The following is a 12,346-nucleotide window of genomic DNA, read 5'->3' as shown; positions in this document are numbered from 1 at the left end:
AAGACAACCTTTTGGTTGGAACGTATGTGACCACTCCATGTGGACCAGTCTCTTACTGTGCTCAGAGTCAGAAAAGAAATGTAAGACAGGAGGGGAAGTGAGCTGTGCTTACAGAGATGCTCTAACTTCTGGGCTGACTGGGAACAAGAGACTGTTCTCACACTTCACACTGAGGAAGAAGGAAGCCCTGTGGCTTCAGACAACTCTCTTTCCTCTGCCATGTGTAAGGCTGGTGACGCCAGCACAGCACACATCCTCAGGCAAACCCAGTAATGTAGAGTAGACTGTTTGTGTGGGCGGCTGCCTGAGTGATATGTGTTGATGGAGCGGTTCTAGCCACTCCACCGCTGATCTGACGTGAAGGAGTTAATGGGGTCCAACAGGGATCAGTGCTGGTGGTCCCAGTGGAGGAGAGAGTTACTGACAAAGATCAACACAATGCACAGCTCTCTCTCTCTCACTCTGACTCTGACTCACTCCCTCCCTCTTTCTCTACAACCACCTCATCCTTTCAGTTCCTCTCTTTCATGTGATTTCTCTCTCCGTTACAGAGGTCATGGTAGCAGAGATCATGGTAAGATGATGAGCAGAAGAGAGGTGAACAGGAAGGAGGAAGAAAAAGACTCTTATACAGAGGAATAGAGAATGCCTCTGGACACCTCATGGTGTTGGGGATGTTGTCTGGTGTTATGGAGCTAATTGAGTTTATCATCACACAGGAGGGCTCCACCCTGGGCATGTGAACCAGCTGCCAGCCATGTGGCTCCCTGCAACAGGACAACAGGGAAGGACAGACAGACAGACCCAGACAGACCTTGCGCTGGGCCTGTGTCAGCCACTCCTCCTCCATCTCTCTCCTTTCTTTCTCGTCTTCCTGCTGCTTACGTCGCTTGTCCTGGTGATGGGAGGAGAATAGAAAGAGAACAACAAAAAAAGAGAGATTTAGGGTTGAGTGGAGGTAGATATATAATTATGTTTCTGAACCTAATGAGGAGCACTTCCTGTAATTAAGCATCTCAGACGTGTGTCACCACAGAGACAGAGTCCCACAGCTCACACTGCTTTCAAGCTCTACTGAGATAGTCATAGTTGTCATTTGAATGATGCTAGTGAAGGAGAAGATAACAGCACAACTACAGTACTGTATATCATACTACAGTATAAGTGAAAAGCTGTGAAAGTAGATTAGAGTGACAAGCCCCATAGACATATATGCTGTTGACCGGTGGAACAGCTGGTTCTTTAAGGTCAAAGTGCAGTGAAACGGAGATGAAGGGGCAAGGCTAGGAGTACGTGGGCATGCCAGCACTCCATCATCATCAGCTAGTCTGACAGTAACACACATATCACACATACTGCACATTCATGTTCTGTCAGGAGGAGCGGTTCACTCCCATACATTAGCACCAATCCAGGCCTGAGACAGGAAACCACCACTGCTATCCCTTCGGACCTCTCAAAGTTTCCCCAACATCCCTCCTTTCAAAAGCAACTGCAATTAGATTACACTAAACAGAAAAGCTCATTTAGATCAGACTTTAATTAACGATTTTGGTCTAACCTAATTCAATAACAACTGTGTTGTGGCATAACATGTGGGAGTTGGCTAGACCCCACTGCATCAAAGAAAGACAGGATAAAGCATGGAGGGAAGGCATGAGCATTGTGTGTGTGTGTGTGTGTGTGTGTGTGTGTGTGTGTGTGTGTGTGTTAGTGTTTAACCCTGCTGATGAGGTCAGTAGTGGCCCTGAAGCAAACACCATGCAACCCAATTGAATTATTCAAACATGGACAGATCTGGGGGAGAGCAGGTATGTGATGTAGATGTACATGGCTGAGGGAGAGCAGGTATGTGATGTAGATGTACATGGCTGAGGGAGAGCAGGTATGTGATGTGGATGTACATGGCTGAGGGAGAGCAGGTATGTGATGTGGATGTACATGGCTGAGGGAGAGCAGGTATGTGATGTGGATGTACATGGCTGAGGGAGAGCAGGTATGTGATGTAGATGTACATGGCTGAGGGAGAGCAGGTATGTGATGTGGATGTACATGGCTGAAGGAGAGCAGGTATGTGATGCAGATGTACATGGCTGAGGGAGAGCAGGTATGTGATGTGGATGTACATGGCTGAGGGAGAGCAGGTATGTGATGTGGATGTACATGGCTGAGGGAGAGCAGGTATGTGATGTGGATGTACATGGCTGAGGGAGAGCAGGTATGTGATGTGGATGTACATGGCTGAGGGAGAGCAGGTATGTGATGTAGATGTACATGGCTGAGGGAGAGCAGGTATGTGATGTGGATGTACATGGCTGAGGGAGAGCAGGTATGTGATGTAGATGTACATGGCTGAGGGAGAGCAGGTATGTGATGTAGATGTACATGGCTGAGGGAGAGCAGGTATGTGATGTGGATGTACATGGCTGAGGGAGAGCAGGTATGTGATGTAGATGTACATGGCTGAGGGAGAGCAGGTATGTGATGTAGATGTACATGGCTGAGGGAGAGCAGGTATGTGATGTAGATGTACATGGCTGAGGGAGAGCAGGTATGTGATGTAGATGTACATGGCTGAAGGAGAGCAGGTATGTGATGTAGATGTACATGGCTGAGGGAGAGCAGGTATGTGATGTAGATGTACATGGCTGAGGGAGAGCAGGTATGTGATGTAGATGTACATGGCTGAGGGAGAGCAGGTATGTGATGTAGATGTACATGGCTGAGGGAGAGCAGGTATGTGATGTAGATGTACATGGCTGAGGGAGAGCAGGTATGTGATGTAGATGTACATGGCTGAAGGAGAGCAGGTATGTGATGTAGATGTACATGGCTGAGGGAGAGCAGGTATGTGATGTAGATGTACATGGCTGAGGGAGAGCAGGTATGTGATGTAGATGTACATGGCTGAGGGAGAGCAGGTATGTGATGTAGATGTACATGGCTGAGGGAGAGCAGGTATGTGATGTAGATGTACATGGCTGGGGGAGATATCCATCATATACGCATAATGTATAGTACATGTCAATGTGCTCTGTGTGGGTTGTGTGCCTAATGCTAGAATGTCTTTAATTGTGTTGACTTCTGCAGAATGTGAGGTTAAAAAGGGTAACAATTTACAGATCACTGCTTGGATGCAGAGTAAAAGCCTCTCAGCCCTGACCGTTGTTGTGCGTCTTTATCAATGCACAAGTTCAAATACATTTGTAAGGTGGAACTAAAACCCTGAGACTCACCTCTATAGCCTGCACTCTCTGCTGGTACTTCTCTGCCTCGTCCATGTTGGGTCTACAACACAAGAACACAGAGGAGAGTTATAATTACTTTACTCCTACTGTAGCAGTCCAGAAAACTGTTCATCATTTAAATGAAACTCAATTATTTAAAGTTGTTCCACACATATTTAGCGAAAGCGCAGAACTGATTTTCAATTCCCCTCGCTGTGGGACAGTGGATGAGAGAGTGTGATGATGTGATGCCTGATCCTAGATCAGTCATATATCAAAGCAGTGCAGAGGCTTATCATGGAGAGACTGCTACACTACTGTATTCTGTCATGTACTGGGTCCTTTGGGTGTTGTCCTGTCATCCTTCAAACCACCAACTACATGCTCATATTATTATACACTTTCCACAGAGGTGACTGGAAAACTGCCTGTACTTGATATGATTACTACATAATTCTTATATAATTATTTTCTAAAACCCTAAGTGAGAGAGCAGAGAGGAACTGGGAGAAGGGAGAGCACATAGCAGCCTTTGATGCTGAGTTGCTGAGCTCCCAACAGTAATAAGGCTGATTGAAATGAAAGGAACGATTGATTCCTGGAGCAGCAACCTCACACACACATAACGTGTATGAGAAGAGGGAGTAACACAGAGGCTGAGGAGAGGACTATGGATCAGTTTGACTTACAGTAAGAGTGGGAGGGGAGAGCTGCTCTCAGAAGATGTATTCGGGTTCACACTGCCTTTCCCCCTCTGTTTTCACTCCAGTCATACGTTATCATCAACTGTAAATAAAACGCTGTAAACCAACCTGTCACAGCTTTGATCATCACTGACATGACAATGACACTAGTCCAGAGTGTACTACAGAGTGTACTACAGAGTGTGCTCCAGTACAGAGTGTACTACAGAGTGTACTACAGAGTGTACTACAGTGTGCTCCAGTACAGCGTGTACTACAGAGTGTACTACACGAGAGTGTACTACGTAGTGTACTACACAATAGTGTACTACAGTACAGAGTATACCACATAGTGTACTACACTACAGAGTATTACTACAGAGTGTACTACAGAGTGTACTACAGAGTGTACCACAGTACATAGTGTACTACAGAGTACACCACAGTACAGAGTATTACTACAGAGTATTACTACAGAGTGTACTACACTACATAGTGTATTACAGAGTGTACTACACTACAGAGTATTACTACAGAGTGTACTACACTACAGAGTATTACTACAGAGTGTACTACACTACATAGTGTACTACACTACAGAGTATTACTACAGACTGTACTACAGAGTGTACTACACTATAGTATTACTACAGAGTGTACTACACTATAGTATTACTACAGAGTGTACTACACTACAGAGTATTACTAAAGAGTGTACTACACTACAGAGTATTAATATAGAGTGTTCTACACTACAACCAGGGCTGGTAGGGCTGGTATGCTGGTAAAACCTTGGATCATTGCTATTCTAACTTCCACGATGCATATAAGGCCCTTCCCCGCACTCCTTTCGGAAAAGCTGACCACGACTCCATTTTGTTGCTCCCTGCCTACAGACAGAAGCTAAAACAAGAAGCTCCCACGCTGAGGTCTGTTCAACGCTGGTCCGACCAATCTGATTCCACGCTCCAAGACTGCTTCCATCACGTGGACTGGGATATGTTTCGTATTGCGTCAGACAACAACATTGACGAATACGCTGATTCGGTGAGCGAGTTCATTAGAACGTGCGTTGAAGATGTCGTTCCCATAGCAACGATTAAAACATTCCCAAACCAGAAACCATGGATTGATGTCAGCATTCGCATGAAACTGAAAGCGCGAACCACTGCTTTTAATCAGGGCAAGGTGACCGGAAACATGACCGAATACAAACAGTGTAGCTATTCCCTCCGCAAGGCAATCAAACAAGCTAAGCGTCAGTATAGAGACAAAGTAGAGTCGCAATTCAACGGCTCAGACACAAGAGGTATGTGGCAGGGTCTACAGTCAATCACAGATTACAAAAAGAAAACCAGCCCAGTCACGGACCAGGATGCCTTGCTCCCAGACAGACTAAATAACTTTTTTGCCCGCTTTGAGGACAATACAGTACCACTGACACGGACCGCAACCAAAACATGCGGACTCTCCTTCACTGCAGCCGAGGTGAGTAAAACATTTAAACGTGTTAACCCTCGCAAGGCTGCAGGCCCAGACGGCATCCCCAGCCGCGCCCTCAGAGCATGCGCAGACCAGCTGGCTGGTGTGTTTACGGACATATTCAATCGATCCCTATCCCAGTCTGCTGTTCCCACAGGCTTCAAGAGGGCCACCATTGTTCCTGTTCCCAAGAAAGCTAAGGTAACTGAGCTAAATGACTACCGGGGCCGTAGCACTCACTTCCGTCATCATGAAGTGCTTTGAGAGACTAGTCAAGGACCATATCACCTCCACCCTACCTGACACCCTAGACCCACTCCAATTTGCTTACCGCCCAAATAGGTCCACAGACGATGCAATCTCAACCACACTGCACACTGCCCTAACCCATCTGGACAAGAGGAATACCTATGTGAGAATGCTGATCATCGACTACAGCTCAGCATTTAACACCATAGTACCCTCCAAACTCGTCATCAAGCTCGAGACCCTGGGTCTCGACCCCGCCCTGTGCAACTGGGTACTGGACTTCCTGACGGGCCGCCCCCAGGTGGTGAGGGTAGGTAACAACATCTCCACCCTGCTGATCCTCAACACTGGGGCCCCACAAGGGTGCGTTCTGAGCCCTCTCCTGTACTCCCTGTTCACCCACGACTGCGTGGCCACGCACGCCTCCAACTCAATCATCAAGTTTGCGGACGACACAACAGTGGTAGGCTTGATTACCAACAACGACAAGACGGCCTACAGGGAGGAGGTGAGGGCCCTCGGAGTGTGGTGTCAGGAGAAATAACCTCACACTCAACGTCAACAAAACTAAGGAGATGATTGTGGACTTCAGGAAACAGCAGAGGGAACACCCCCCTATCCACATCGATGGAACAGTAGTGGAGAGGGTAGTAAGGTATGTTCCTCGGCGTACACATCACAGACAAACTGAACTGGTCCATCCACACAGACAGCATCGTGAAGAAGGCGCAGCAGCGCCTCTTCAACCTCAGGAGGCTGAAGAAATTTGGCTTGTCACCAAAAGCACTCACAAACTTTATCACCGCCTGGTACGGCAACTGTTCCGCCCACAACCGTAAGGCTCTCCAGAGGGTAGTGAGGTCTGCACAACGCATCACCGGGGGCAAACTACCTGCCCTCCAGGACACCTACACCACCCGATGTCACAGGAAGGCCATAAAGATCATCAAGGACAACAACCACCCGAGCCACTGCCTGTTCACCCCGCTATCATCCAGAAGGCGAGGTCAGTACAGGTGCATCAAAGCTGGGACCGAGAGACTGAAAAACAGCTTCTATCTCAAGGCCATCAGACTGTTAAACAGCCACCACTAACATTGAGTGGCTGCTGCCAACACACTGACTCAACTCCAGCCACTTTAATAATGGGAATTGATGGGAATTTATGTAAAATATATCACTAGCCACATTAAACAATGCTACTTAATATAATGTTTACATACCCTACATTATTTATCTCATATGTATATGTATATACTGTACTCTATATCATCTACTGCATCTTTATGTAATACATGGATCACTAGCCACTTTAAACTATGCCACTTTGTTTACATACTCATCTCATATGTATATACTGTACTCGATACCATCTACTGCATCTTGCCTATGCCGCTCTGTACCATCACTCATTCATATATCTTTATGTACATATTCTTTATCCCTTTACACTTGTGTGTGTAAGGTAGTAGGTTTGGAATTGTTAGCTAGATTACTCGTTGGTTATTACTGCATTGTCGGAACTAGAAGCACAAGCATTTCGCTACACTCGCATTAACATCTGCTAACCATGTGTATGTGACAAATACAATTTGATTTGATTTGAGTATTACTAAAGAGTGTACTAGGGAGTATACTACACTACAGAATATTACTACAGAGTGTACTACACTACAGAGTATTACTACGGAGTGTACTACAGAGCATTACTACAGAGTGTACTACAGTATCTCCTCCTGTCATCTCTTTAAACATACTTAGAAGTGTTGACATAAGAAGAGCTGGAAGAGCCCCTTGAGTCAAACTCCAACAACTGTCAGAATGGCTACACACACACACACACACACACCAAAGCTCACTCTGAGAGACGGCTGCTTGATTGAAGTTGCAGATGTGTTAAGCAATAAAATATCCATTAGGATTTATAGCCAATGACAGCCATTTCATGAGAGCAGAAGAGATTATAATTATACACTATTTTAATTATACAGGTTATAATTCAACCTCAGATGTTTACCTTATATCTGTAAATGAACAAATATTCTATTCACATGATATACATGATTGGTATAACTAGCCTTCCATGGAGAATGGTACTCAAGAGGCACGGGTGACTATATTTTAAGTACTGTTCTGTCCAACTCAGATTGATACTATATAGCATAAGTGGTTAGAGATTGAGGATGGTTGTTTGGTGTCTGAGGGCTGCACAGCTACAGTGTGATATAGCCATAATCAGCCACACAGGGCTATTGTTATTCCCAGGTGGGCATTGTAGTGAGGGTGACGGACGGCTCTAGAGGGGGTGTTGGTAAAGGGGGTGTTGTATTGACGGCAGGGCTGTGATGGAGAGGGAGGGGTTGTGACGTCTCACACCCAACTCGGGGGTCATTAGTGGGCACTGTCACGGTGATGGAGTGCCACAGGCAGAGGTTCATTAGAAGAAGCACGAGGGCGCTGCCAACCCGGGGACTCTCTTTGTCCAGATGATGGCCGCCTTACACACTGCCAACCGCCAGCCATCACAGAGCCCCCCCGCCCCCCACACACACACACTCACTAGGACACCCCAGTCCTTCTGTGTCTGTCTGGGTACGACTGGCTGCTGCTGCTACCCTGGAGAGGGGGGGGGGTTGTTGCTGCTGTTTCTAGACACCATTTATTGCATGGTATTCTCCTGGGAATCAGCTAATGTGATGTGTGCTGCTTATCATATCTCCTTAGAGAGAGATAGAGAGATATCCTGGGAGGACGTCAAGGGACCGGACCTTCCAGGGAGCTTCGCAGGGTTTCTGCTTAACTTAAATGTAACTTCCGAGGAGAAATGACTAGGGCCAAAGGGACAGAAACTTTCCATGCATCAAATGTCCCTGTACACTGTACTGTAACTCAGCCCCTTGAGAGACCCTGACCTGAAAGAGAGAGATAGAGGAAAGAGAGACACCTTGGTCCTCTGTGACCTGACCTGAGGGGAAAACACAATGTACTTCCAACAGCTACAAATCGAGCACTTAAGCCAGAGTCCCTGCAACCCTTTTCCACTGAGCGGAGTCTTGGAGCGGGACCAAAATGGAATGTAAGCACAGACACTGAGGCTGGTGTGTGGGTGTCCCTCACCTGTCCCCACTCTGTCACTGAGCTCTCTGTCACTGAGCTCTCTGTCACTGAGCTCTCTGTCACTAAACTCTCTGTCACTGAGCTCTCTCTCTCTCTCTCTCTCTCTCTCTCGGAGGAGTGCTCACGGAACATGGAGTGCCCACTCAGGCTGAACTGATTTCTCTCCAGCTGTGGGTGAGATCCAGGGACGGAGTGACTGTGTTGTGTGTGTCACATTGAGTGTCTCACAGGGGAACACAGATAGTATGTACAGAAAGGTGGGTGATGTGTGTGTGGGAGAGAGATAGATAGATCTGACCTGTGTTTCTCAGCCAGAAACAACTGCAAGACGTCTGACAGTCAGCGCCTTATGTTCTCCAAGGGGGTTGGGAATCTCCTCTGTGTTTTCCTCTTAAGGCACGGCTCACTGAATGTGACTGTGAGACTGGAGGGGGGAGGAACACTGGGAGATATTTACACCAGTAGCACAGCAGGAGGCACATTCTGTAGCCTGACACCATACAGTACAGTATGCATTACTGATGCATACAGAAATAGTTTAAAGGCTTTACACATTCAGTATTACTGTAATCACTATGCTGTACGAACAATACTCAAGAAGAGCACTGCCCATATTTTTTGAATGGTGGGTGGAAACATAGGGGAAAATGTAACATGTAAATGTTACTCCTCCATAGGGAACCCAGTTTATCACAGTGTGGAGGATCAGGATAACCTCACCCTGGAATCCTAACTATGTGGACGGGGCTGGAATGGATCTCTCCCTGGAGCTCCCCATGGACTCACTGTGGGGGAGACCAGACCAGCCCTGGGATGGGGGTCAATTGGTCTCCAGGATTCCTGGTATACATTAAGTTGAGTGCCAGGAGTTTTTCCTGACTGTGTGATCTACCCAGGAAAAGACTTGGCCTTAGTTGTGACTATAACTAGGGCTCAGATTTTTTTCTGGCCAGGTCCCATGATCTGGGAAAAACTCCTGGCCCTAAATGCATCGTAATCGCAATCGTTAGTGTAAAAACAAGAAATGGCCAATGTGGTCTGGCCACTGGTCTTCATGGCACATCCAGTCCACAGAGTGAGACAAACTCAGACCCTGCCACTTAGCCATATTCTACATGGGGGTGAGAGTCAGCCAGTCCAGAGAGAAAGCGATGCTTTGTCCCAGAAACCAGTCATGTACAAAAGTTACACTGCTCCGCTCTCTAATGTATAATTCAGCACTAGGAAGGCATTCTATATGTCCCCCGGAATCGACTCGGTTTTTAAAGTTACTTTCTGTGTTGTTTTCCAAGTCCTCCTCTACTTCCCGTTGCTGAAAGCATGGATTCAATTGTTTATACTTTTGGTTTTTAATAAAGTGCAAGAGCTTTAAGTCGTTGTGGGTGTGCATGTCAGCATGCATTTGTTTGTTTGTGTGAATCTGTGTACGTGTGTTTGGTAGATTGAGTGCTGAAAGTATAGGGAGCCGTAAAAGTGACAGAATATGAGTGGAATCAGAAATATTTGATTTGAATGCCACAGAAGTATAACTCACAGAGCATTCTTCCCCGAAATCTAAAGCAGGTCTGGAGGAGGAAGCTCACAGCTCTGTGACTGATGTGACAGTGGGAACTCTGGAGATGTGAGAACGGTATAAGCTCCCAGTGAGATTCTGGAGGTTATCAGGAAGCCACACATCTGTCCTGGTAAGCCAGTACACAGCTGTAGTTATACTAGCTAAATATTTTATTCACATCCAAAACATCTCTAAATGGGATGTAAGGCAGGGATCAGGGAGATAATTGGCCTTAGCAGAGGTGTTCACCCAGCAACAATATTCATACACCAGTAACTATGGGATGTCCTGAACTCTGTAACCAACACCACCATTTCCAGGAACAGAGGTGCAGCTAACATTCCAGTACAATGAAGTCAACTAGAGAATACAGCACGTTCCATCGGAATCACTGTTGTCCAGACATACTGTAGACTGTGGAACTGTACTAGGCTCAGGACAGGAGAGCCCCATCCCTCCTCAGCCTGGCACATGATGGGCTGCTAGGAGCCAGGACTTCCAGGCCAGTACTCAGCTGATAGCACACAGCTTAGCAGGGGAGACTGACTCACATTAATGGACTCTCTGTCAGGGACTTCCACCTGGGCTGCGCACACACACACACACACACACACACACCACAATGAAGCTCCTGCCATGTTGAGGCCCAGATTGCAGGACATGTGTCTGTTGCCTACCAAGCATTTGCATTGTCATTGTGGATTACTTCATCATTGGGTTCAATTACCATCAGAGCTGTGCTTGGTGGCACAGATGGCTCATGTGTGCTCTGTTTGTTTGTCTGAGCCTCTCTGTCAACGTCTCTAATTAGAATAAGGAGAAACAGTATGCTGCTTCCCAACAGGAAGTAAGATGCAGCAATACACTCCATTTAACTTCACAAGAGCTCACACAGGAGCTCCGCCTATCACGTGCATGTGTTCAAACACCCACACTTACTAACACACACACTTCACCAACTTTCCCTGGCAAACATACTTGGATGGAAATGCTCTCTCACTTCTTAGCCTCTTAGAGCTACCCCCCTACTTTTTTCAATTTCCGCCTGAAGACATACCCAAATCTGACTGCCTGTAGCTCAGGCTCAGAACCAAGGATATGCATATTCTTGATTTCATTTGAAAGAAAACACTCTGACGTTTGAGTAAATGTGAATTGAATGTAGGATAATTTAACACAATAGATATGGTTTAGAAAATACAATGAAAAAAACGTAAATAAAAAAACATTTTTATTGTTGTATCATCAACTTTAAAATGAACAAGAAAAACAAACATTCAGATAGCATGATGGGGACAATTTCAGTGAAAAACATAAGAGGGCAACAGTACTTGTGCAGGGCTTCAAAATGATAACTTCCAAAATGAGTGTGCTACATGACATTTATCATGAAGTCACCCAGGTGTCCCACACAAGTAGCCCAAATGTACCCAAGTGGCCAAATTGGTGAAGTTATACATTTTGAATGGAATAACTATATACAAAATACCAACATGGTATTCTAACACCCCCCCCCCCCCCCCACAAAGAAAATGGAGAAAAAACATGAAAAAATATATATACATTTACAAAATAACACTTTCAATATTTGGAAGACCCTCAGTCCTCTACACAATATTGTGCTGCTGATGCCAGGTGCCATAGCAGTCTCTTTCTGATGTAAAGGAGAGGGTCACCAAGCATGTGGTGCAGGTGATGGGGGACTTCATTTTGCAAAGAACACAGCAAAGCCTCCATGCTGTGCCCTTTTGGCCCTGAGGCACATCTATGCCTGCAGAAATACATTTGGGCAGATGAACACCACTTGGCAGGAGCTGGATGAACCAGCTTCAGTGGGAGATGGACACCTTGCCACTGGGGGCTCCCATTCGGAGTCTGTGTCACTGTGAAAGAAAATGTTCAGTTAGAATAGTTTCACATATGAGCCCTGTATCAACAGGTATAATAAACAGATATATATATAGAGTACATGCAACATAAGGTTGAATATATTATTATATACCTGTTAGATCTACTGTCTCTATTATATTATG

At 46.0% G+C, this 12,346-nt stretch overlaps 1 protein-coding gene across 2 annotated transcripts in view; it reads right to left on the bottom strand.

The window, feature by feature from the left end:
* LOC115110569 (paralemmin-1-like) overlaps positions 1-12,346 on the bottom strand; it is a 38,209-nt gene that overhangs the window by 6,588 nt on the left and 19,275 nt on the right. Inside the window, exons 1-3 of one of the 2 annotated variants that reach the window (XM_029636336.2) lie at positions 9,057-9,179; positions 3,237-3,288; positions 815-895 (exon numbers count right to left, since the gene is read on the bottom strand). In XM_029636336.2, the coding sequence (XP_029492196.1) occupies positions 815-895; positions 3,237-3,281 (126 nt within the window). In that variant the 5' untranslated portion in view covers positions 3,282-3,288; positions 9,057-9,179. Of the gene's footprint in view, positions 1-814; positions 896-3,236; positions 3,289-9,056; positions 9,180-12,346 lie in introns of those variants that run through there. The other variant, XM_029636335.2, reaches the window with a different exon arrangement.

Source organism: Oncorhynchus nerka, linkage group LG21 (genome assembly GCF_034236695.1).
Source record: "Oncorhynchus nerka isolate Pitt River linkage group LG21, Oner_Uvic_2.0, whole genome shotgun sequence".
NCBI classification, from domain to species: domain Eukaryota; kingdom Metazoa; phylum Chordata; class Actinopteri; order Salmoniformes; family Salmonidae; genus Oncorhynchus; species Oncorhynchus nerka.
The sequence above is the reverse complement of the archived record's forward strand: the minus strand, read 5'-3'. Positions and strand labels throughout refer to the sequence as shown.